The sequence below is a fragment of the Trachymyrmex cornetzi genome, unplaced genomic scaffold, assembly GCF_001594075.2.
Source record: "Trachymyrmex cornetzi isolate Tcor2-1 unplaced genomic scaffold, Tcor1.1 scaffold83, whole genome shotgun sequence".
Lineage (NCBI taxonomy): Eukaryota > Metazoa > Arthropoda > Insecta > Hymenoptera > Formicidae > Trachymyrmex > Trachymyrmex cornetzi.
The window spans coordinates 2017792-2045028 of NW_017300169.1; the positions used below are offsets into that span (position 1 = coordinate 2017792).

At 32.7% G+C, this 27237-nt stretch overlaps 1 protein-coding gene across 2 annotated transcripts in view; it reads right to left on the reverse strand.

Moving 5' to 3' along the window:
* Positions 1 to 27237, reverse strand: part of Mitf (transcription factor Mitf) — a 99881-nt gene that overhangs the window by 14565 nt on the left and 58079 nt on the right. For both annotated transcript variants that reach the window (XM_018519595.1, XM_018519594.1), the window contains exons 4-5: positions 12478 to 12667; positions 5526 to 5601 (exon numbers count right to left, since the gene is read on the reverse strand). In XM_018519595.1, coding sequence (XP_018375097.1) covers positions 5526 to 5601; positions 12478 to 12667 — 266 coding nt within the window. The remainder of the gene's footprint in view (positions 1 to 5525; positions 5602 to 12477; positions 12668 to 27237) is intronic.

The window sequence follows — 27237 nt, forward strand, 5'->3', positions numbered from 1 at the left end:
GAATTGTGACGATTTTAATATTTTTTAAAATTATCCTTTTTAAATTGTAACAATTTTAACAATTTTTAATAAAATTAAGTTAGTTTAAAATGCCTATTACGGTCGAAGCTGGATCTCCATTGCTTTAAATAATTCAATCTTGAATTACTAACATATACTATATATGTACTTGTATATATACCATATTATAGTCTTTTCAAATTGCGCGCCGAATTGTTTTTCCAGACTATAACGCCCCCCACTATTCTCTAAATCTGAATCAGTGGATAATCATTGATATTAGTGCCAAGTATGCAACTATTCACTAATCACCCAGTGACGTATTTGGTACTGGATAATCAATGAAGTTCAATTAAAAAAGAAAGAAAGTTTAAGCATTATATATTCTAATATTTATATTTATATGTTAATTTCAATCTTCTAATACTACATTCATTGAATTTATGCATTAAAATAAGATTAATTAGATCACATAATAAAGGTTAGCTAGGTTAGGAATTTCACATTTCACTCACTGATTACTAGTGGCATACTTGGCACTGATATCAGTGATTATTCACTGGTTCGGATTTAGAGAGTAGTAATCGCGAATTAAATTGACAAGCAATTTAATAATTTGATGCTACCATCAAGGTATATATGCAAGTACATATATAGTGTATATTAGTAATTCAAAATTGAATTATTTAAAACAATGAAGATCCAGCCGACCGTAATATGCATTTTAAATTTCTAATATTGATTGTGTTTCTCATATGCGGTTTAAAATAAAGATTCTTAATATTGTTTAAGTTAGTTTACTTTTGATGACTGATACGTAGTGTTTATTTGATCCATGATAACAGTTCCAAAATAAAATTTTTTAAGCGTCTCACTTTTGAAGTAAGAAACTGTATCTATCATATAGCAATTTAATCTTCATTTATTTGTGTTGACATCAAAAGCAGCCTTCATATGTTGGATAAACGCCGAATATACGGCAAAAATGTGGGCCATTATTTAGTTAGCTAAAGAACTGTTTCAACACAGCGTCGTGCAAGTTCGCAGATTCAATTACCGTTTCATTATTGTTAACAGGAGCATGCGACCGAATAGTTAAACATTCCGCGCTTCATCAGAGACGGAGTGACATCGGCGGCGCGTTCAGGCCTTCTTCGCGAGTCGCGCGTGGTTTTCGTACTTGCACGCGCGTCGGAAACGAGTTTGCACGGTGAACAATAAACAGCCAAGTGCATCGACGGGGTTTCCCTCCATCGCTCGCCTTAATGAGGAACGACGTAAGGAGCGTGAGGGTGGCGAGGATTCGGGGCGTTTCGTAGGAAACGAGGACTATTCCGAAACTTGAACACGATGAACGGAGACACTAGCACCGGAGGAAGGGACGAAGAGAAATCTGTGCCGTGTTTGCCGGTGTCTTTAGAACCAGGGCTCTACTTCGTTATCGCAGGCGCGCTATCGCGCCGAGTTTACCCGCGTTCTGCTTGATATCGTCCCCGGCCAAAGCCGAAACTAAAACCCTACAGGAGAAAGACGTTACAGAGAAGACGCTTAGACATTCACGAGAAGTTCTAACGCGTGTTATTACTGACATTTACTCTCCCTTCCTTGTCGGATACGATTAGCACGAACAAATTTTGGCAGCCGCGACTTTGAGAAAAATAAAGCTAAGTTTTCCCACAATTGTACAGTCATTTTTATTGCATATACAGGGTGTCCGATAATTGTTCTGATGGAGTTCGTGGGTGAGTATGTAGAGCGGACTAAACGAGACGGAAAGTCCTCTACTATTTTGCAATTTTCGCAATAATTAACAAGATTGCTAAAAATTGGCGAAAATTGATCTTCAATAATTTTTTACTCAAATACTATCAACTTTATGGAAAAATTACAAGAGATGAAAATTATTTATTTTCTTCTCATAGAACTCTTCGAATTTTTTCAAAATATTTCATCAATTTTTTTTAGTACTGCATTTTCTCATTTTTATCAATATGAGAAAATACGGTATTAAAAAATTCTGAAAAAATTCTGAAAAAATTCTTAGAGCTGAAAAATTATTGAAGACCAATTTTTTGGTAATTTTTAGCAATTAATATACATGTCCACAAACTCCGTCAGAACAATTATCGGACATCCTGTATAGTTAAATATGTTTAAAGAATGAAAGTTTATATTTATATTTAAGAATTACAGCCTTGGTCATAAATATGAATCAGTAAACTTCAATGTTTTTACATAACATTTGTGCTACTTTGTAACATACTCATCTTGTGTTACAAATTAACACAAAAATTTGTGTCGACTGTTTACTAGAACGTGAAATATGTTACATTTAAAACTGCGTTATCTTTTGTGAATTACAATGACGATTAATAATAATTGACGATTCGTAATTAAGAGCTGGATTTCTAACATGTTTTGTATTATTTACAATAAAAAGATTATAAATTCATTGAATTATCTTTATTGAAAATATTTGTCTTATATCCGTTTGATTCATATCAAATTTTTTTCAAGTAAACTCGCACCCGTGAAGAAAATTGTGCAATATGTACTTGATACACAGTTGACAATTTATCTTTATCACTCGCGATAGGCCCAGAAGCGTTATCACACGTTTGCAGCGACTGCACGCCATTGTCTTATCGATGTAATGAGCGTCATTAGATAAAAGGCGCTTGGTGAATCGAGGACGTATGTGCGTACTAATGTTGCACGCGACGTACAGATGCGTGGACAATGCGGTTCGAATATGCGCGCGAGACCGGAATGTCAATCGGGAAATTTAAAATGCGCGTTAAATGCAATTTCAGAGAGGCATTGAAACGGAGTATAAATTATCGCTGACAAACACAATCGAGGTAAAGCCGCATTAATTCAACTTTCATCAGTTTCATCTCGTCAGCTCCGAAATATCGAGAGAGAAATTCGAGACGTGGAACACGTTAATCCCAAAGCGTGCTTGCGTTATCGCATCTATCAGTGACGTGTCGAAAAATATGACGGGAATATGACGGCAGATAAAGAACGCACGCCGTCCTGCACGCTTCTCCTTCATCGGGCGCAGATAACGTAAATTACGATATATTGAATTAATAATTACGAACAACGAACTTTGCGTCACCCTTCGCGCGAAGAGTTTGCGCGAAAAGTTGATGATGAAAATGAAGAATTATATTTTAAGTAAAGAATTTTTAGTAATTAGTCAATTTCCCCTCAGTGTGTGTGTGTGTGTGTGTGTGTTGATTATAATTGTCTCTCCATGAATTCTTATTTCCTTCTAAAGTTAATTAAAATTATAGACAATAATGCAGACAATAACTTCAAGGAAAGTGGAAATCGATACAATTAAAACAAAATCATATTCTTACCTTACTTCAAAAGTGACACAATAAAAAAACGTGACTTTCAAATTATACTAATGAGTTATTACGAATAAGTTAGATAAACTTTGCCCTATCAATCATTAAAAGTAAACTAACTTAATTTTATAAAAAAAAATCTTGCAAATCGTAAAAAAGAATGATTTTTAAAAAATCGTCAAAATCATCACAATATAAAAAGGCTGGTTTTTTTAAGTATTGTAAAACTAAAATGACGAAAATGACATTTAATTACGTTAAAAATATATTATTTTGGCCGATATTATTTCGTTAGTCAATTTTCTGTCAAGTTAAAAAAAAAGTTTTTGCGTTTTCTGGGAAATTTAATAGTGATGACTCAAAACGATATAATTCTTTTATTATTAGCTGCAAAATCAAAGTAAATACATTTTTATCTTATTTGTCAAAGTAAATACATTTATCATTGCATAAAGATTTCGTATCGTTAATAAAATTCAATATTACACAATTAACATTAGCCACGAACCAGTTTGTTCGGATTTTTCCATAGTTTTTCGTGAATCGATATTCAAAGAAATGAGGAGTACAAGAGAAGAGGATGCCGAACCCGAAGGAGGGAGTTTTTAAGTTCGTCGGATGTTGACGTAGACAAATGGATCGATCGTCGGATTGATAAATGAACGACGGACCCGTTCGGCTATTCTATGCAAAAGGGTCGCTCGTTAATACGTCCATCGTGTGTCGAAGTCTCGAGAAAATTCGTGTCAGGGATCATGTCCGAAACAGGTCAGACACGAACTGATCGTTGACGTAGAATACCGTGGAAAATAACGGCAAAGAAAACAAACGTCTCTTCCATCACCGATACGGTACATGACTAAGAAGAAACATTCTCGCTCAAAATACACACACTCATTTGAGATAATTTGTATTTATTGCCTGAAAGTTATTAACTCGTTATCAGAAAAGATTTTTGTAATCAACTTGCAAATCATTAAAAATAGAAAGAATAGAATAATAAAATTTTGTAATTCTAAACTCTAAATTATCAATTAAGTTTATTTTATAGAATAGTATAAATAAATTTCATCAATCAATTATACATTACGGCTAGTATTACGGTTTGGAAAACGCAAAGTATAGATGTTGACAGGATTTAGCAAGCTTAAGATTTTACAGCTAAATAAATCCCTTCAAACATAAATGTCGAACGATATAGATAAGACTTTTTATGAGGCTACAATTCAATAGAATGGCGAATAATTAACGTATAGAATAATACGTACGTTTAAATTAAAATTATCTCCTATCGTAATGAAATCAACATCGCAAAAGAACTGAAGTGCCACAATTATACAATGTTAAATATTAAACATTAAAATACTGTGCACAAATCATAATTTGTTTCTTTTAACATTAGTAGATATTTACATTAATCGTAGTTGAATAAAACACTCGGAAACAATGAAATTACACTAAATTCCATTTTTATAACATTTTCAAGAAAATGCATCATTTTCTTGAAAATGTTATAAATGTGTTTCCTAAATTTAAATATCAAAGAAAAATTTTTCGAGTTAGAATGCGTGAAGTGTCATAAAAGATTAATTTTTATAATGTACTTTATGTAGGATACAAGAACGCGTATGTCCGGCATTGTCGGAACACGCAGTAACATGAGGAATAAACAACAAACTTGGTGGTTTTTAATCTCGTCTCCGCGTATTTCTGGTTCGCGACGTCATTCTTCCCTCGCATTTGCGTTCATTCACCGAGTTGGAGGACATCCTAAAACGAGAAAGCGTGGCGCTTTGCGCGGCAGGGTGAACGGGAAACAAAGCTGAAGTAAAGGAAGGAAGAACAAGCAGCCGTGGGGAGCCAGCGAGAGAGAAGGAAAAGCGGAGGAAAGAAGGGTGGAAGGGGCGAAGAATGGACTTCCGGTGAAAGCCTCTCGTCTCGAGCACCTGACCTGGACTAACTCGTCGTAAAGGGTCACGAACAGGAAATAATGGTCCGTGGGGAATGTGCAAAAGGCAAAGGCAAAGAATAAGAGGACTACGAGGAACGGGGTGGCGATAGCCAAGAGGTGGAGCGAGAGAGGAAGCGAGCGTGTGACGTGAGACAAGGATGAAGCAAAGAAGAAAGAGGAGAAGCGGTGAAAGAAAAGAGATTCGTACTCACGGGTCATTGGTCTTGGGCAGGAGGGTGCCGAGCTCCTTGATCCTGTCGTTGATGTTGAAACGCCGCCGTCGTTCAACTGAAAACGGAAATTGTGCACATCAATCATGGCTCGTTCGCGACAGATGAGATAGATAGATAGATAGATAGATAGATAGATAGATAGATAGATCGTCTGTTAATTCGTCTGCTAAATGGTGCGACCGGGGTTAGTGAGAACGACTCGTCCTGAATGATTCGAATTTTTGATTGGAAGACATTCGCCTCGTGTTTATTAAAGAATTGGACTGATTACCTACGTATTAGACGAGAAATCTTATCAGATTTAAATGGAGGATACTAATCGCCACAATCGGTAGTTATCAAGATTAAAAATCAAATATTTATATGATGATAATATTGTAACCATTTTCGATAAGTCTCTGGAATAATAAATTTTTGTGTCACAGTTAAAAAAATTGTACTAAATTTAATATATCTAACGTCACAAATGGTACATCTAAAGAATCTCGCATTATTAATTATATCGAAAATTAAGTCCTACCGAAATGAGTTAATTTTCGTATATAATGTAACTTATAATGTGATGAATGAAATATCCCAAGTAGCAGATTAAAGTTTTTGCATTTTTGTCATGAAAGATCGTTCTTTAGTAAATAAAATGCGCTGAATATGAATTTGACCTCAAAAATTGTCTCTCATGTAAGGTTTCTAAGAAAGAAGGCCCCCCAAAAATGTATTTTTTATCATTTTTATAAATTCATAATGCATAAACCACATGTTCCACTGTTCCAACAACTTTAAGAAGATCTCTTCAAGTTTGGACTTTTATCTTTCCAAAAAAGTCGGAAACTGGAAGTGTAAAACGTGGAAGTCATATTCATTTAGATTTGCACTAAATTATTCCCATATGGCAGCCATATTGGATCCACCATTTCGAATTTTTTAAATATTATTTCAGATTCGTAATCAGCTACCTAAAAAAACATAGAATTACAAGATTTCACAGGAATCCAGATAGAAAAAAAATATACACTTCAAAGAATTAATTGTTCACTTGCTTATAAATTATGTTATTTTAATAAGTATTAAATATAGATTTAACACAAAACTTTCAAATAACACAATCACATTATGTTAAATTAACACTTCGGTACGTTAAAAATTTAATATAAAACTTTTAAGAAAGACCGATTTTAACATAAAAATACAAAATGCTTTTTACTATGTAATAACCATTGAAAAAGAATTTTTGTTTCTTTTTTAGTTATAATCCTGATAGAAAAAAGATGGCAAAGGTATAGATTTTATCTATATTCCCTTAGACGCCAAGTTCTATAGATCTGTACCTATACGGACTATTACAATATTCTCCTCGAATTTACAACCACTTGACACGATTGGAAGCAAACGCGGTATCCTTCGATTGCTCGATCGTAATAAATTACATCGTTGTCGTCCTGAACGCGCGTGCGAATTGTCGAGGGTCAAATCGCCCCGTCTCTCGATATATCCGAGGTATCGTCGTCTCGTATCGAAGTTATTCGGGAAAGCATATCGCGCTTTCCGGAGGATATAGCGTATCTCCCCTGCGGAAAGACTACGAACCGGATCGCCCTATCGCTGGCACGTGACCCTGTTTTCGATCGATTATTCCAGCCAGGTATCTCTTGAACGGAGGTGCGAGAGGTCAAGCCGCTTGGCTCGCTATCGGTGAACAGTGCCGATATCGCGATTGTAAGGGGGATAAGCTACCGGAAAAGTAAATTTGTCAAAGTGCGTATCGGACAGAGACATCACTATCCATGAATGACATAAATGAAGCATTATGTCGAAATTAATCGATAAGAATGAAAGACACGGAACGGTCCATTAATTTTCTTCCATTTTTTTTATCCATCAAAAGTCAATAAATATATTTTATTTCCATTGAAATTAACCGACTCCGGATGCGACGAGAATCGGAAGCAAAAGTTAACAGAAAACGAACAAAATATTTCGCTCTTTAGTAATAAATTATAAAACAAGATGATAAACTAATTTTCGGTTTTTGTTAATAATATTATACAAATAAATCAAGAAAGTAAATTCTTAGAGCTCTTGTTACTCTTTTTATGTTTTTCATTTATTTTTATCCAGGACAAGATATTTTTGAAGGTACAAAAAATGAATAAGAAATTATATTTATTATATTTAATAAATTATAATTAGGACTTCAATTTATATAAAACTTCTGAATTTTGATCTTTGAGAAACAAAGAAAACATTGAATTAAAAGACTCTCCTCTGAGATAAAATTTTTAAACTACAAGAAAATATTCTGACTTTGTGGAAGTCAAATATAGTTACGGAAAAATCGATTCTAAATAAGATCTACATCCAATTCTGAAGCACTTCAAAGTGCATCACAGATCTACGTCATGCTAAACTAAATTCTGCAAATTGTTGATTCATACAGAGACAAATATTTGTAAACAGCACGATAGAACAGGGGTATAAAGGACGAGATACAAGACCGAGGAGATTCGTCGCACGCGCGCAAAGAGATGAAGGAGCAGCCTTGAAAACTTTGAGGAAATTGTAACTTCCTTTCTCGAATTCGATTCGCCTCGAGGGAGAGAAAAAGAAAAAGAAGCAGAGAGCGAGAAGCGGAGGAACGACGGAGAGAAGAGTAGGCATCATTGAGGGACGGGAGGGAATTTCCTCTGATCCAGCTGATTAGATTACGATAGTTAATTCAGAGGAGCGTGAGGCAGACTGAAAAATCGATATGGATGAGGACGGGACAAACGATGGCGAAGATCGAACCTACCCGATTCTGTCGGGAAGATGCGCGAACCTATGCTTTTCACTCGGAATCAAGAGACACGCCTTCCTAATCGATGACGACGAGTCTCATCAATCAGCCAACCCCGGTTTCCGAAAGGAATTATCCGCGAGATACGGGCAAAGATTAGAGAAAAGCCTCTCGTCAGCTTTGACCCGGGTTTCCCTACGAAAGAGAATGCAAACTTGCCCTCCCCAGCGAACATTGCGAACGCTACAAGCGGATAAATAACGAGCCGTTTGCTTTCTGTTCTACGATTATAAAAATCGGGATTTTCTTCATGTGCATTTTAGCTCAGACTTCTTCAGCGAATACGTTGAACTTATACATTTAGAAAAAAAGAAGTTATTGAAAGAAATTTTAACTCACAAGCTCTAAAAATCGCCGTTAAATTTTTGTTTGTCCTTTCATGCAATATAGAAAAGTTTTATGATTTTTCATAATTTTTTCGTTTTATTAAAAATACGTATAATAAGTACATCCTTAATTTTACATATAAAACTTGCATAGTTGTCATCTATACATATGTCACTACTATGTTTTTTCTCTGAGTAAAATATCCCAGATCTCTTATATTAACATTATTTACTGGATTTAAGATCAATTTTTTCTTAGAAAAAATTTCGATATTTTTATTCAATTTGCAAAAAAAATTTAAAGTGTCAAATCCTTTGAACGTATAATGTATACAATCTGAAGCGGTAATGAAATCGCTTGATCACGTTCCTTGAGTGGAACAGATTGGGAAAGCAGTAATTAATGACAGAGAAAAAGAGAAAGATTAAACAAATTACTATGAAAAAGGAAAACACATTTGTAAATCGATTCGTGTTGCACGTACATCGATCGCGCAGAAAAAGACGGCTCTCATCGATAAGCACCTCTTTTGTCTCCCTATACGTATAGTGTACATAGAACGCTGTGCAATCGACAATGCACCTCGCGGGGATGCACAATAGTAGTCGATAAGTGGGAGACAAAGAGGGGGCGAATTAGCGGCGCGACGGCGCGACTATTTTTACAGAATTCCTATTTTATTTCCGATGTCCTCGCGTGTGCTCTGCGGTCGTTATTTCTCCATTCTCTCTTACAAATTCGATCCCGATTCCACCGTTCCGCCCCGGCCAACTGGACTTTCATTACGTTCCCGATTGTTTTCGGAAAATTGGATGCTCTGGTTCCTCCCGATACGACCCCCAGTACTGCCCACGATTTCCGCTTGTTTCGTTTGCGAGCGCCATGCCATTTTTTGCAATTTTAGCGACGCCTTAATCGCGAGAGACAACAGCGAGGTAGAGTGCTGGAAAAACAGCAGATTACATCTAGAAAAAACTACATACAGTAGATTAAAGAATACCTGTAATGATGTGCATCTTTTTTATTAAATCGAATTGTTTATTAATGAAATCAACTTTAATTGTGTTAATTATTATTTTATTTTTATGTATACGTAGTAATTTATTTTTTAGCAAGAATTTGCACAATTATGTATTAAGTTAACAATCTCCTATTCTTGAAATCGCAATTACAAATCAAACAAACTAGAATTACACCAAGGTAAAAATCAATTAAATTTTTATTTTCTCTGTCTATTATTATTTTAACGATATACACACAGTAAAAAATATTTTGTATGTGTGTTAAAATCAATTCTTATTAAAATTTTTATATTGAATTTTTAATATCCGAGTGTTAATTTAACGTAATGTGTTTGTATTATTTGAACATTTTGAAATTAATATTCAATATTTTTTAGTGTTAAAATAATACAATTTATAAATAAGTGAACAATTAACATAAAAATAATATTTTTTAAATCGTAAGTTCTTAGATAAATGAAAAAAATGTGGTAATTTTATCAAAGAAATGTACTTTCACAATTTGCTTACTATTTGTGTCAATTACATTTTTTGTGTGAATTGTTTACGTAACATTTGTGTTACTCCCTAACATATTTATCTTATATTAAAATATCACAAATTGAGTAGACTATATTTGGGACATGAATATATTAAATTTAACACAAATTTTTCAACTATGCAATTAAAACGCAAAAATCAATTTTTTCATGATAACATTTCATCACTGACATATCTAATAACACTTATAAAAAAAGTACATATATGAATATCTCTCATCTTGACCTAGATTTGCCATTCAAAACTTGTCAAAATGGGGAAAAGGATAACAACACCCGTTTGCTCGTAAAAGGACAAATCTAAATGTAGTAAAACATATTTATAATACGTATGCACTTCCACACTCGCCTCGAAAAATTCGCGCATGCAGTTAAGTTTTTTATTGCACCGTGCCGGAAAGCGAGGCGAGATAATTGAAGCTCACTGATTACTCGGTCAAATTTACAGGATCGCCGCGAACACAATCGCGCGATTCGGCACGTAACGTGTATCGCATCGTAAAACAGTAGCCGACAGCGCATCCACCCGGTAAAAGCCCGGTACTGTTCGAATATCGCCGCTCGAAAATTATTTAGTCACTTGTTACATCCGCCGCGTAGGGAATAATCTATTTCGTCACTTTAATGAGAGTTTCAACAATAAATCCTATTGATTTCCGATGTTTAACATTTTTTTTATGGAATTAATCGTAATGTTTTTGTAGGATGTAGCATCTTAAAACTAACTCGTATTTGAAATCTACATATATCTAAATTTTTTAATACAAATAAGCGAAAAAACTATATCCAGTCAAAGCTATCCAGTCAAATATTTAACAATATTTTGCGTGAATTTTGTAATTTTCAGTTCAAGCAAACTGCGTGTTGATTATTTATCAATTTTGAAACACAGTCCAAAATTGAGGTTCCAGTAATATCACAAATTAAATTGAGAAGCAATTTAATATTACTCATGATAACAAGCATCTTTAAAATTTATTAATTAATATATTACTGAATTTTTTAAACATTTAAGTTGTTCGTGCATTAAATTGAAAGTATGTTATTGTAGATATCGTACAAGTATATGCATGAAATATTATCATATGTGTTGCAAATTTTTTTTTATAACAAGAATATTAAGTTTTAAACGTATGCATCTGCGTCTCTTAAATAACCTTTTAGTTTAGCTTTTTTATCATTAGTAAACTAAGATTGCATAAAGTCTTAAAAGAAAAATGAAGATATTACGATAAAAAATGACTAGATTCTATTATTCTTATATTCAGAGCATCACTTAGTATAAAAAAATTATTAGAAAATATTAAAAGTTGTCACTCTTTTCAAAAATTAAAACTAAATTTAGAAAAATGACTTCGATAAACGGCATAAAAATATTTTCGTTAAATTCACGTCAACAATGCTTATATTCGGTCGTCGCTGTTGTTTGCGTTAACAAATAACAGTCAGACATAAAATTAATTGACTACATTTGTGATAATAATAGACGGCTATTGCAACGACACAACACGGAACATAGTAATACTCTTTTTCATTGTCATTTAAATAGTCCACTTATGTCGCAGGCAGCATGTATTGATATAAGTGTAGTAAATACCGGTAACAATAACGTCATGACACCGCCGATTGCTACTGTTGAGGTGTAAATTGCAGTGGCGCTTATTAATTATTTCTACACGGGCAAACAAATAATTGCTTGCGAAGTGTCGATCGAGTGACAATTCAAAGCGACACTGTATAAAGAAGCAGGATTAAAACATCAATCTTATTACAAAAGCCATGTGCCGCAAGATAAATTTCGAGCACGAAATTTTAAGTATGATGATGCAACGAGCGTCAATAAATTCTCTTTAACGAAAAGTAAAGCAAGCAACATTTTTATTCTTATACTCTAATAAATCACTAATAGTAATTTTGAAACTTGAAAAACGGATATCAAAATTTATATGTAATTAATTATTTGAATATTTCATAAATTCTATTACTTCTATGTAATTAATTAGAATCAATAAATCAATATTTAACAAGTGCTGTAATGCAATCATGAAAGTGGTGTCATAAATTAATATGTTATTAAATATTTTAAAAATAATTACAGCTCAATTATAATTTCAAAACAAAAAAACTTTTTTAATTAAAAAATTGATATCTAAAAAATGCAATGCATAAATTTTTCGCAACCTAATCTAGGAGAGTGGTTCTTGACTTACTCATATTGTGGTTATCCTTTTTCTGTCGATCTTTCGCGAGAGCATGAATCTCTGCCTCGGTGAGCAAAAGAGGTTCTGGTTTAATTTGAAGCTCCGGTATATTTGTGAGACTTCCAGCTTGGCCGTCTTTCAGTCCGTCACCCAAGGAACCAGCCTCAAACGACAGAATGTCGTCCAAGAGGTCCTCAGCCTGCAATTATAAAAAAAGCAAACTGTCATTTGGATAACATTAACTTGTACAGATAAAAAAATATATGCAAATTTTATAGAAACCTATAATGATTAAAAAGTATATTAAATGAACAGTTGGAAAGTTTGTGTTAAATTTAATATATTTTATGTGTCTCAAATTTTTGTGATACGTGAAATGTAACGTGAAAAATTTGGATATGTGACATGTATTAAACGTTGTGTACATATATGTCATGTATATGTTAAATCTTTGTGTTAATTTAACACAGGATGAATTATGTTAGAAAGTTATACAAATATTACGTAAAAATTTACAATTAGTACAAAGAATGTAAAATTGACACAATTTAGAAACAAATTGTGGAAGCATATATATTTCATCGGTAAAATTAACATTTATAATATATTAAATTAAAATACATACATTTTAAACAATAAGAATCTTATTTTAGATTGTACAGTCGATAAATTAAAAGTCTATACCAGTTGAAGCTGGATTTTTAATGCTTTTAAATAATTTCTATGTGCATTTATATACTAAGGCCCAGTTTCACAACTCACGATTAACTCTTAACGGAAGTTCAATTTATTCATTATCTCTTTCTAATTCTAGAATTGGAAAGAGATTAATAATAAGCTGAACCTCCGTTAAGAATTAACTATGGATTGTGGAACTGGGCCTTAATACGTAGTTATTTGGACTGCGCGCCGAAATGATTTTTCGAACTTATAAATCAACTACTATAGTAAAATCATTTCAGCGTGCAGTTCAAATAACATATTTAGTATATAAATTCACATAGTAATTATTTAAAAGCATTAAAGATCCAGCTTCGACCGACATAGACTTCTAGTTTATTGATTGTGTTCTCAGATACCTACATTCTATTAATTAATATTTTGTTTTAGAATACGCTATTTTTATGTTATTCGTTTATTTATTTATAAATTGTTATTTTAATATTAAGAAATGTTGAATATCAATTTAACACAAAACATTCAAATGACACAATAACATTATATTGAATTCTCACCCGAATAAAAATTCAACACAAACATTTTTACAAGGACTGGTTTTAACACAAATATAAAATATTTTTTTATTGTATAGCAAAAATCACGGCGTCACTATGTAGTATAAAACCGACATAAAAAAAGAAATAGAGAGAAAAAGAAATATCAAGAAATATCAGAATCACATTAAAAAATTAAATTTACTATTGATAGAAGAAGCAGAGCAATAATCTTCAAGAGGACCGATATGATTTATTATCGTTCCATAATCTATTGATCTCGACTATCGTAAATGAAAGAAACCTACATTATGCAATCTATGCGAAACCGCGCTTTTACTTGAGAGTATTCGGTGATAAAGCGAATTCGTCGCCACCGTCGTGCGCGACAACATTACCAGGACTCACTCGGTGGTTAATGCAATTTTTCCTCGAGAATCTTACGATCGCGACGCAAATGATCGTTCTTCACGAAGGGTAAGGAAGCGAGACGCTGACGGAGGAAGGAATTCAAAGGGAGTGATGGAACCTAGAACGGAAGGTGCGCACGTCGTTAATAATTCCCGGGAGCGCGATCGACGTCGTTCGCTAAATCACCCTTTCATGTCTTAAAGACTCGTTGTCTTCAGTGTGCGAAGCTCTCCGCACGATATATAAATCGTAATGTTATTCACGGGCTTCTCGTGAAAAATAATATAAAATGATTCGCTCGTCAACGTGTGATCGCTTCGCCGCATCGCGAAATCGAACTCTCTCGTTTCTTTTCTCTCTCTTCTTCGCCAGGCATTTATTCACCACTTTCATCCACGTTCGTTCCATTCCGCACGCAGTAATATTCTGTCTCGAAAATGCCGATAAGCGATCGTTCGTCGTGAAACGTGATACGGATTTAAGTGCCGAATATCGTTTAGTTCACTCGGTCCGTAAAATAATATACGTCGTGGTTTGTAGCGATAAATCCCGATCAGAACTCAGCGGAAACAGTGGATTTTTTTCATAGGATTATCTGTAAAACGTATCTCTTGTAAATTAAAGATTGCGCAAAGTGTGCAGGTGATTTGCGCGATAAGAACGAAGCGCAAGAGGAAAAATAAGATGCACTGAATGAATGCACGTTGTCTTCATTCACAAGAAGAATTAAAATTTAATTTCCTACGATCATTGATAATTCACATTTTTCTCTGGATAGTCGAATAAATTATAAACAATTTATCCTTTTTATCTTCTATTTTCTAAATTATCCTCTGAAAGATGAAAAATATATTCAAACTTGTATTTATACTTTCAGAATAAAAAGTATCCCTATCACTTGAGATTTGTACAAAGAAATAAATAAACGATCAATTACAACAAGATATTACGTTTCCAAATTTTTAGTCACGTCATATAATTCTAGCAGAAAGATAAAAATTCTTTAGAGAACGTTGTTGTTAAAATCGTAAAAGAATTAAGCATACGGTGAGTCGCTGCTCCGTAAGATGCGAGCCTCAAAGCGGACTCGCTTCGCCGATCTGCGCCGATGCATGTGCCCGCGGTCGCTGGTGCAGCATGTACGTGTATGACGTTACGTAAACATTACGTAAACAATAATAGGCGAGCTCTGTGCCGGCCTGCGGAACAACGTTTCAACGCCGACTGTTGCCGCCAACCGATGAGAGATGAATCGAGTTACCTCTCGGTCCGACGGACGCGCTTTGACGTGAGTGAACCAACAAAAGCCATGCGCCATGGCTGCGAGCGAGAAACACGTTAATTGTACAATAGTCTGAATATACCGAGTATATAGGGTACCGCGAAAGTCGCGCATCTCTCTAGATATTAGAGTTCAAATTAAGACAATTGTTTCAAGTGGCCGACACACGTTAATTCGGAAAGTATTACAGATCAAAGTCAGAAATAGAGTTATTATCAATATCTCAAGAAAAATTATGATTAGAAAGATTTTAATTTAAAACTTAATTTTTTTAATTATTTTTTGAGACATTTATTATTTAAAATAAAGCGTTGTAAAGAAAACAGTGTTGAATCAAATTTAAGATGTATTAAAGTATTTCGTATTTGTATTAAAACCGAGCCTTGTTAAAATCTTTATGCAGCATTTTTAACATATTCGAGTGTTAAATAACGTAACGTATTATTTGAATATTTTATGTTAAATTGATATTCAACATTTTTTATTATAATAATGACATAATATATAACATTTGTAATATGTTAAATTAATACATTGTATTCATTTATATAAGAAATGTGTGCTTTTTTTTTATAAATTGCTTACAATGTTCATTGTGTTACATTTCTCGTGTTAATTTTTTACATACTTGTATTACTTTCATCTTGTATTAAATTAACACAATAATTTGACTGGATCGTTAAAAAATAACGACATAAAACGTGTAAAATTTAACACAAATTTTCCAACTGTGCGGAGACTGCGATGGAAAGAAGAACCGAGTTATTTTCATCGTTAAAAATATTTTTTGCCAATTTTGTATGCTAAGAAAATTGTGCTTTTAGAATTATAACAACCAGTCACCGTGTAGGCTTCTAGGAACGCACGCGAAAGGGGCAATTCCGGCACACACGACGACGGCGAGAATGAATGGTCGTAAGCGTGAAGAAGATGAGAAGTGGTATAGATGGATGACAGAGACAGCATCGATCGCCGCTGTGGTCAATGAAACTGATGCGCGTCGAAAGGGAAGTGTGATCGGTGAAGGGACTATAATGTATAGCGTATATGATACGCGATCAAAGTAAATTGCTCCTGCAATACAAGCGCCAAGATGACGTACGCGCAAACGTCCATCATAGTTTAATATTTTGCTCCGTAATGCATCTTTATTATGAAATCGAATGTAAATATATGCGTATAAAAGAATACAAATTAACTGAATAATTAAATGAATAAACAAAAAAAGTATAGCAAAAATAATTTTATCATAATGTAATAATATAACATAATATACGTTACATCAGATTATACTCATCGGATTTCATTTTCTGATCTCAGCAGAAAATAAAATATAATATAATATATATAGAAAGATACAAATAATAAATAAAATTTAATAGAAATATGGAAATTTTTTTCTATTTCTTGAATTATCCCAAATTATCCTTTGAAAGGTGAAATAAACTTATATTTACATTTTTTAAATAAAAAAATATTCATATATTCCTATGTCAAACATATTTATATTTGAAACTTTGTATTATAATAAAGCTTTTATCTTAAAGCTTTTATCTTAAGCTTTTGTAGAGTAGTAAAATCTTATTTTAGTTTTCTCATGTATATAAAAATGCAACGTTACTGATTCGTTTATAAAAATGTTTATAAAAATATAATGTTACTAACTCGTATAATCTTATCGCGAATTCCGTTTAACATAATAAACGTATTCGAAAATTCGACACTGCGTACAAGCTGCAGTAACGGCTATCTGACTAGCTGATATTAAACCGACTATAAAGAGTCAGACCAGGCTGCAACGGCCTTTTATTTCGGCTATGCCGATTTCGTGAATTACGTCGCGACGCGCGCACGCAATTCCCATAAACGCAATTGGCGGCGGTCCGTCGGTCGTTAAGCGCGAAAAAAATGTACTACACCTCGTTAAACGTCATCAGTCGTTAATGGACACCCGTTTCGCTGGTCTTGTTATGCAGGCCGTCCATATCGCTGTGTATATGCAGCGTAAACGAATCGTCTTTAAAGAGCCGCGTTACAATCGAAATAGCCTTGGCCGTAGACGCGTGTGAATGGCTCGATTTTTGATCGTGCACGCGCGACGAACGTGCGAAGAATCGTTAATTAGGAACGTTATGAAGTTTGGTAAGAACCAAGACGACCGATTTCTTTTTGCATCATACTTGCAAAAGACATCGTTTCGTTGATAGAAAAATGATATATTTAAAAAATAGTAACATTTTTCAGTAAAGTGTTTTTAAAATTCTAAATTGGAATAACATTTTAATTAGAATAATAAATATGCATAACTTTATCTTCTTTCCGGTTATACTTTCAATTATATGTTATATTCTTTAAAATTATGTCATGAACTTTTTGCAGTGTTGCTTATTATATTTGAGCATTCTACGCAATTATTTTGATAGTCTAATAAAACTATTTTTTAATCTGTATCTAGTTAAATTTTTAGATACTTCAACGAAATTGTTCTATCCATATTTAATTATATTATTTGAAACTACGTCACGAGTTTCGAAAAATAATGCTAATTCTTTACTTGTCTGACTTTTGTATTAACAAAGCGATATTGTGTTATACATATTAAATTTCTTCTGTAATTTTACAAAATTAATAAATCTTTCAAAGTTCAACATTTATGCTATTTTCAAATTAGTCAAATTCAAATTGTTTATAAAGATATAAATTTCTAAATTGCTGCTTTGAAGAAATATTGTTCAAATTCATGACAAATTTTTCCTGATTCGAGCGGTCCACGTATTTTTCTTCGATTATAAAACTGTCCATCATTCTTTTCGAGAAAAAGGAAAAATTGTTGATATATTAATCGGTTAAACAGTACCATATTTGTCCACTAAAACTATCGAATCATTCAACAACGAGCGGAGCGAATTGCAGCGACAGGAAGCAATTGAGTCTGAAATTGTGTAACGAAAGAAGATTATAATTGCATACAATTAAGTACCGCAAGCATGCAAGATAATGTCAGAATGGCTTTAATTAATTCCGGTCGCATAAGACGTCCGATAGTATGCAAGAAATCGCGACGAGTGCAGTCCTTGTTCCGTTAATCATTTTGTAGCCGTATTTGCAATTCTGACTTTGCTGAAATAAGTTTGACAATTGCAGAAACGTTTGTAATATTTTTAAGTTAATATCATTATGAATAATATTTTACGATATAAATATAGTAGAGCCTTAATACACTTACATAATACGAAAATATAAATTGTATATAATAAAATAAATAAACATTAAATTATATGCACAATTTATGTCAAATGTTTAAGAATGTATTTGTTTCAAAACATTACCAAAAGTACAATAATTTCATAGACTATTTTATTATTAATTGTATGAGTATCTATGTAAAATTTGTGCAAAATTCTCTTGTTTAAAAATTATTTAATTTTTTGTTAATCTTGAATCTTGAATGTAAAATTGCGTTTTCATCAAATCAGTTATTTGCAAATTTAATAAAATTGTAGCATGACGAATTATTATTATATATACTAATATATATACTAATAAAACTAACAAATATTCGAGTAAAAGTTTATATTTAGATCTACTTGTTTAAAAGTTATTTACTTTTGCAACAGAATATGGTCCTTTTATTACATAAATCCATTATAAACAATCCTTTATTTGGTGTTTATTGCAATTGGTTTAAGGGCGTATTTATGATACAAATTTGTTGCCAAGTATTAATTGATGGTGACTATTTTAACTTTTTTGGTTGATACTTTTAGCTAGTATTGCACAGCCAAAACATATCGAATATTAATCGAACATCGACAAATAAATCTGATATGAACAGAGAAACAAAAGTCTTGTTCTCCTTCGCTTTTTGCATTTTTTAAAATGTCTATCCTCCTATCTATGTAAATAAGAACATTTTTTTTATACATATATACATGTTGTACGTCGCATATATTTAACTGCTGTACTATGCAAATTTGTACACGCGGCACGTGCGTACGGTAACCATTCCTCATGTCCCACCTCAGAAAACGAGTTCACGGTTTTTCAAGGCGCTCGTATTCAATAAAATCCTACATTACTCTGCTGGAAAAATTTGTATCATATCAATATGGATGCAGCACCGCCGTGCGTGACGTAAAGATCTCACATTAAATTACAGCGTGACGTTTGTTGCATTAATCACTCAACCGCGAAATAGAAATTTCCTTTATTTTTAGTACTTAATGATAATTTGCTGGGAAAATACGTATACGAGGTGTAAGAATCAGATTACGAAATCAAGAGTTTAATGTGCATTTCCCGAACTATCTAAAGGCCGTGATTCACTCATTTTTAACGTTATTTTGAAATTTCCAAAAGTTCCAGTTAAAGTATATGATAATATCGTAATGACACAATACATTGAGTATGATCACTTCCGATTGAAACGCATTATACAATTCGTATAACGATAAATCTACATGATTACATACAAATTTACTTAATATTGACGTCCATCTCGATAACGTTGTTTCGTGCCGCGAACGACGTAAGACGTAATAATTTTTACCGCATTCTTGGCAACGTGTTGTCGACACGGCGACTATATGTAATTAAACAATTTTCACGCCACGCCAACCGTTGTTGGTGCGATGTAGTAATGCTCATTAGTATTATTTATATACGTCATCTACATGACGTAGTAACGTTATTATGAAAAACAGTCTCTTCGAGTTGACGCTTAATTCTTGATATCGATTAACGATTGATTGATCAGCCGGCAAACGCCGTACTCCATCTGAGAGAGTTCCGGAAAAGAATATCGTGAAAAATGTACTTTTGCAACAAAATCCGCACAGAAATGATATACCTTGATTACTTGGCTTAATGTAGACCTGTCCTAAATAAACAATCGGGGAATTAAATCAGGAAGTAGAATAACATAAGTTATATTTTATCCCATAAAAAACATATTTTAAATAGAAATTATTGTAATCTTTAAATTTTATATACACACAAGGTGTCCTAAACCATCCGTACAACCTTTTTATCCTCGCAGGATATGATCCAATAAAAAATATATATATATTCAGACAGTTTTACGGTTTAAAAAGATCTATTTACTAGTATTCTTTAGTAGTCTTATTAGTTTGACTTTGAGTGGCGTCGCCAAGGTCAAGTCAAGATCACCTCGTTTTTTTTTAACGAAAATCCCCATTTTATTTTACATATTCTTATGTGTTGCTTATCTTGAGAGCTTTTCAAAATACTATAACAAAATATTTTTTCATTCAATACGTTTTGAGTCATAAGGCTTTTGAAAGTTATAGTACTGTCGGCATTAGCATTATCTAAGGTGTTCGATTGATAGTTAAAACCTTTTAAATGTTGTTTAGAGTCATGATCTTGACATAATATGTCAAGATTAAGATCTTTGGAGGTTGTTTCTCTCACTTTCATTTTTAGTTTAAATTAAAATTATTGTCTAAACATATTTTTTGTTAGACCTTATTCTGCGAAGATAAAAAGGATGTCTGGGATATTCTGTATAATCAATTCTGGTTTTCAATCTTTCTAAAATCTCAATTGAATAAAATATAGCAATTCTTTGGTACATCGTAAAAAAAAGTTTAGTAATAACTACCAAATGTTTAGAGGACTGCAATATTTATCAAATATTACTAAACATAATAATAGTAATTAACTGTTTGGTTTTTGTTAAAAATAATTTAAAAATAAGATAATATTTAGAAAAGTAACGTTAGCATTTAGTTGGTTCCGATTATATTAAACGAACATTCAATTAAAATTATATTATTAAAGTTTTAATAATTATCATTCGGACTTGATTATTATTGTTAGACTTTTTTTAAATGTTATACATGCAAAACTATTTGGACTAATTGAAAGAGTGTCCGATAGCAAAATCGGATAACTGGAAGGTCAGATAATGCGAGGTCGGTTAATCCGGATTCTATTGCAAATTATATAAACGAGATCTTTATTATTCCAAAAAGTTTTATCGTCCAAGTATTGTCCATATCTAGAAAAACGAAAGAATTGCGACGTGAGACCGATATATTTAATTCTTCTGACGTTTTCTGCGTTCGAACGTACGCGCTTGAGTGCCTGGCAATGAGTTCTAATGATAACGGCATTGTTCGTCGCGATAAAGTGAGGGAATTTGCGCGGCGGCGATTTCCGTACGCGGAAATACACGTAATTCAATAGGATCGGAAAATTGAATATTTAGCGCCCCCGCAGAGTGTTCCGGCACGTGTTACGCGTAACTATTACGCACTCTTTTCCGGTCGTACAGTGCGATATTATCATTAAATCGCGTATGAGATAAATACAGGAAATACACACTCACTCATCGAGAAACACGCACGCAAGTTTCTATATTTTGCGTCTCTCAAATGAACCAGGTGTATTTCTTGCATCTGTGCAACATATTCGTCTGATCTCGGAAGAATTACATAGAAGTGAGCAAAAAGAAAGTATGGTTTTGCGATGATAATGTAATTTCAACGATTTGCATGTAATCAATTGATGACCGTGGCTAGTTTCAAAATATATCTTGATTTCCTATTTTCCCACGTTCAAAGTATAGATTCCTCTAGATTGTAGAATTCACAGGTTATAATTTCAACAATTTGTATGTAATCGATTGATGAAGACCTTGATCATTAAAATAATAATTTATGCCTTTATGTCAATAAAAATATACATAAATTAATCACTTATGTTAGTGATAGTCCGTAATATAGACTTTAATTGAATCAACAGCATTTTTTTCTCAGTGTATATAAATGACAACTGTACAAGTTTTACATATATGTATGTGCACTGACAGAAAAGTTTGTATATTTGGAAATATAAATATCTATATGTTACCATTATAATTATTACTGCTGTGATGACTACATGTACCCATATAGTATGTACGATTTTTTATGACCAAGTTACGTGGATTTGAAGTTATCAATCAAAAAGCGTCTGACGCTTACTCGAAGTCGGGGAAGATCCGTGGTATGGCGGAATAATAAAAATAAAACAAGAATAAAAGATTAAAAAAACAAAAAAAAAATTAAAAAATTAAATTTAAAAAATATATAAAAAATAGAACGTAACAAAGATTATTTCCACGCTCCACGTGGTACACTCCGGAAACACATATTGTGGCTGAATGATCTTCTAGCAACTGTCATGCTAACTTCGGAATGTCAAGTCTAAGAAACAAATCAAGATATGACACTTACTAGCTATACATGATCAAGAGACACTGCAGTGTATCGCGCCAAGTGAAAGCGCAGAGGCAGCGTATGTCTAACATCAAACCTACGTAATTTGGTGATAAAAAATCGTGCAGAAATAAAAAAAACTCATTTTGAAGGTAAAAGATATCACTTTAAGATAGTGTGGATAAAATTGGCAAAGTTTCCTTAACCGTCATTCTAAATATGGCTAAAATCGTTTTTCACTTTATCCCAGTTTTCTTGGAAATGTGACAGAATAACTATAAAACGTGATAGAATTTTTCTGAGCACGGATTCAAATCCAGTGGCCAAAAATCTTCGAGAAATGACTCTCCACATGCCAAAAACAAAAAAAAAGTAAAATTTTGTTGGACAGTGTTATAGTCACAAATACCATAAACTTTTCTCTCAGAGTAGAAGTAATGTTAATATAGTTGAATAAAATATTTTATAGTTATTGCAACAATAATATAGTATATTCAACTATATATGTTACGTATTCTACATATGAAACTTGTATAATTGTTATTTATATAATATTTTTGAGGCTTTCACGTATTTTTTTTAGAAGTAACAAAGGATTTACGAGTTATATAATAACTAATACTGTCTTTTTCATTAAAAAAAATTGTTTATACTTGTGACTACAATTACATATATCACAATTATGATTATTACTGCAATAATGTTAGCAATAATACCTATGTATATAGTTAATCAACAAATATATAGGTATGTATAGTTGGCAACTGTACATATATATTTGTTGACGAAAATATCTGTAATTAATTTTTTCAATTGTCGTATATTTCTTGATAATAATTATTACTAACGTTATAACAGCAATAATTATAATTATGGTAATACATATAATTATATGTATTATTATTATATCTTTACTGCTAAGTACATACAACACTGCTAGAATATAAGAAAAACAAAAATAATAAAAGACGTCGTCATAAAGACAACGAGATAGACGCCAGTCACAAAATTTTTTCACTCAGTGTTTTTTTTATTGTGATTGTAATAAAATTAATCATTTAAAATTATTTTAAATTCGCTGTTAAACTAAAGAAGGTTGAATCTGTGTCAAACTAAGTCGAGTGTCTAATGACACGTATGTTTAATTTCCTACAAAAATTCCGCTCGACAAATTGTAATCGGTGCTCGTTGCTGTGTAACATTAAGTAATAAGCGACGAGTCACGTTGGCAATGAGCAATATACAATATTCGACGCCCACAACGAATTGGCAGCTGCGCTGGCAAGGCCGTACAGTCACTATAATTACGTTTTCGCGTGAAATGCATTTCTTCTCTTCGTTTTGTGAGTTCTGAGACACATTTCAACGACATTTCGGGAATACGTCATTAAGAAATTAACGACACGCGATATCTCGCGATTTCGCGTGTCTTGAGAAAAATATTTGATAAACAACGCGTGCAACTCCGAATGGAGCTTTTAAAGTGAGAATGAAAATGCGTCCCGCATCTGAACTCTAGTTTTTGCATCAAATTTTTTCGGAAAGACATGAATGTTAAGAATACCTTTTTTTATTGTAATATCGGCTAAAAGTATCAACTAAAAAAGCTGCAGTTAAAAAATGTTGTAATATGCCTTGAAACCAACTGCAAAATCAAAACAAATTACTTGGCTTTTAATGGTCTGTGCAGTGCAATTACCATATTTTGTTGCAGTTTTAGATAAATAACTTTTAAACGAATAAGCGCATCCAAACGAACTTTTACATGAATATTTATTAAAGTTTTATTAGTACACATACAAAAATTTGATTTAATGCTACTTTTTCATCAAAGGTGCAAATAAGTACTACAAAAAGTGATTTTACATCACTTTTTGAAAAATCAAGGCAAACAAAAAATTAAATAACTTTTAAATTGATAGGAGAATTTTGCTCACACATATATTCAGACGTAAAAATATAGAATAATATATGAAATTTTTGTATCTTTAATGCTTTATATTTTTAATGTTTTGAGTTGTAACATCTTTAATTTTTAACTCTTCGGAGCGTCAAAATCTGTAACACAATTACTAACGTTGGATCTGTGAGATCTACTTAATTTATGTTAATAAAAAGGCACTAATTTCAAAGAACCAAAATGATTCGTATTTAAAAAATGAATACTAAATATGTTTTATTAGGAATAATCTAAATTTGAAGATGTAACATAAAGAAAATTAAATTGTCATTTTTGATAAAGAAATGTATAATTGAGTTGGTCTAATAGATCCATTATCAGTTTCAAAGGGTGAAGAAAATTAATCGTTTAAAAGAGAGATATTTAAATACTAGTTTCTTAAGAAAGTTTATAAAATCTCTATAATATAAAGTTAAACTCGAGATTAAACTACTTTAATATAACTTATTTACGAATCTACGATAAAGAAAAAAATGCAAAAGTTTATATTCCAAAATAATTATGCGAAACTGATGTAGATATGAATTTTAGTTTCTCTCTGATATACGTCGTTATTCTTTAAGAAACGTGCATGTTTAAAGTATTTTCTAAGTTTTAAAACCACTAACAAGAATAGAATTATAGCGATGGCCAGGGCTGCTATCCAGCATAAGCATCTTGAAATATCATGATGGTAATATCAAGAACGAGGCATAATGCTGACCTTTATTACAAAATAAAGGCCGGTTGGGTCTCCCGCGATAGCCCAATATACCCCTTGGGCAATACAGTTCTACGATATTTCTTCCCCTGACAGCGTTAGTATGCTCACGAAGCATATTTTTCCTCTCTATACGTCGCACTCGCGTAAAAGCCTGCCCGTTTCCGGCGTTCGACGCGATTTGAAGAAGATGAAGGCGAAAATTCCGGCGCGTACGCACGCGGACATAAAAGTTACTCCCACTTTATCTCTGCATAATTTTTTACATAACGAAATCGACGCTCGGTTAAATAAGGTGGACGTTGGTCGTTACGTAGCTACTGTCGCCACAACTTGGAAATAGGCGGCGTATCGGCAAGGTTAACGCAGCAAATTAGGAATATTACCGGTGATCTACACTGCCTCAAGATTGATACACGTTAACCGCCGACCGGAGAGAAACAGCTTCCCACTGATTTATCTTGTAAGACCGCACCCCGCAATACGTCTTCCGCCGAAATTGCGCAAAATCAACTCACGCGTTCGAAATCAAAATTTGATATTATAACGCAGGAGTTTGAAAAAGTGACAGAGGTGTTTGGTAGAAGTATTACATATCTTGGCAAAAGTGTAAATAATCCTCACAAATTTACGTAAATGTTCCATCTAACAAAAACAAAATAAAAGTTTTATTTAAAAATAATATTTATTTTTTTAATAATTTTATATTTTGCTAATATATATTTTTCTTTAGATTTTATTACTATCTTTTTCATTTTAAAAAAATACGATAAATTGGGGATACTTTGTACTTATGGTTAAGGCTATATTAATTTTCTTGTTACATACCTACATAAATACTATATATATATATATATATTAATCTTTATAGGACAAAAATAATTTTGTTATTGAAAAATTTAAATACGGAGACTTTTCATGTATATTTTATTAAATTAATATATTTTTTGTTAAATTTTCACATCGTTTACTTTTAACTCCCTAAAACCGATTTGTCACTTCTCTTTCTTAAATAAAAAGATTATAATAAATAAAAAGCAAAGAATGTACGATACTCTAAAATTTCTTTGGCAGTGCTTCCGAGTTATGAGAGGTGCAACATGAGAAATGCGTCGAAATTTGCTAGTCATCAATCTTGGGGCGAGCACAATATGTTAGTGCGATACATTTCAGTATGTCCGGCGTAATATTACCCCGTCGTACGGTACGAATCGATTTTACGGATAATTTCCATAATCCGTCATCGTCAAAGCACCTTCTCCTTCGTCATAATGCTCGCGTTAATCCCGAATATCAATCGCAATAATGCCACGCCGTGAGCATGTTGCTACGCGTTGGACTCGCAGCAAACACAGGTTTGTATCAGCAAGATTGCCAGTACAAATGTGGAAACATTACCGGTTATCTGCGCTTCTTCGTGCGCGGCGAGAACATTACCGCGTTCACACTTTCAGGAATCCACAGCTTTGATTAATCTCCGCCGTATATTTCCTCGCGCGATATTACGAAACCGTCGTTGCAAGTATCTCGTATTATATTTCGTCACTTTACGCCGCGCTTACTTTACACTCCTTGGCAATCTATATTGTTATCTCGATATTTTTATCTGCTAGACGTTATAAAAATTTCAAACTACGAAATATTTCTAATCTGGATTTATCTTGGATTTAAAACTCATAGTGTTTTAAATCCAAACTCGTAGTGTTTTGTCTATTGAAAAAGTTTAAAACTAAAACATCTTTAAATGTTTAAAACATAGGGACAAGAATAAAACACATTACTTTTTACAGTGTATTAGGAATTTATTAGAGAATTTTTTAAAACGTATTACTCGCGTTTCGCGAAATATTGTAGTTAGATATAAAATTGTTACGACTGTATAAATATTACGATCTCTACGATAATAAATATAAAATACCATTGAAAGTTCACACAGATAAAAGCAAGTGGATCGAAGCTTCCATCTAGTTATTATCTTA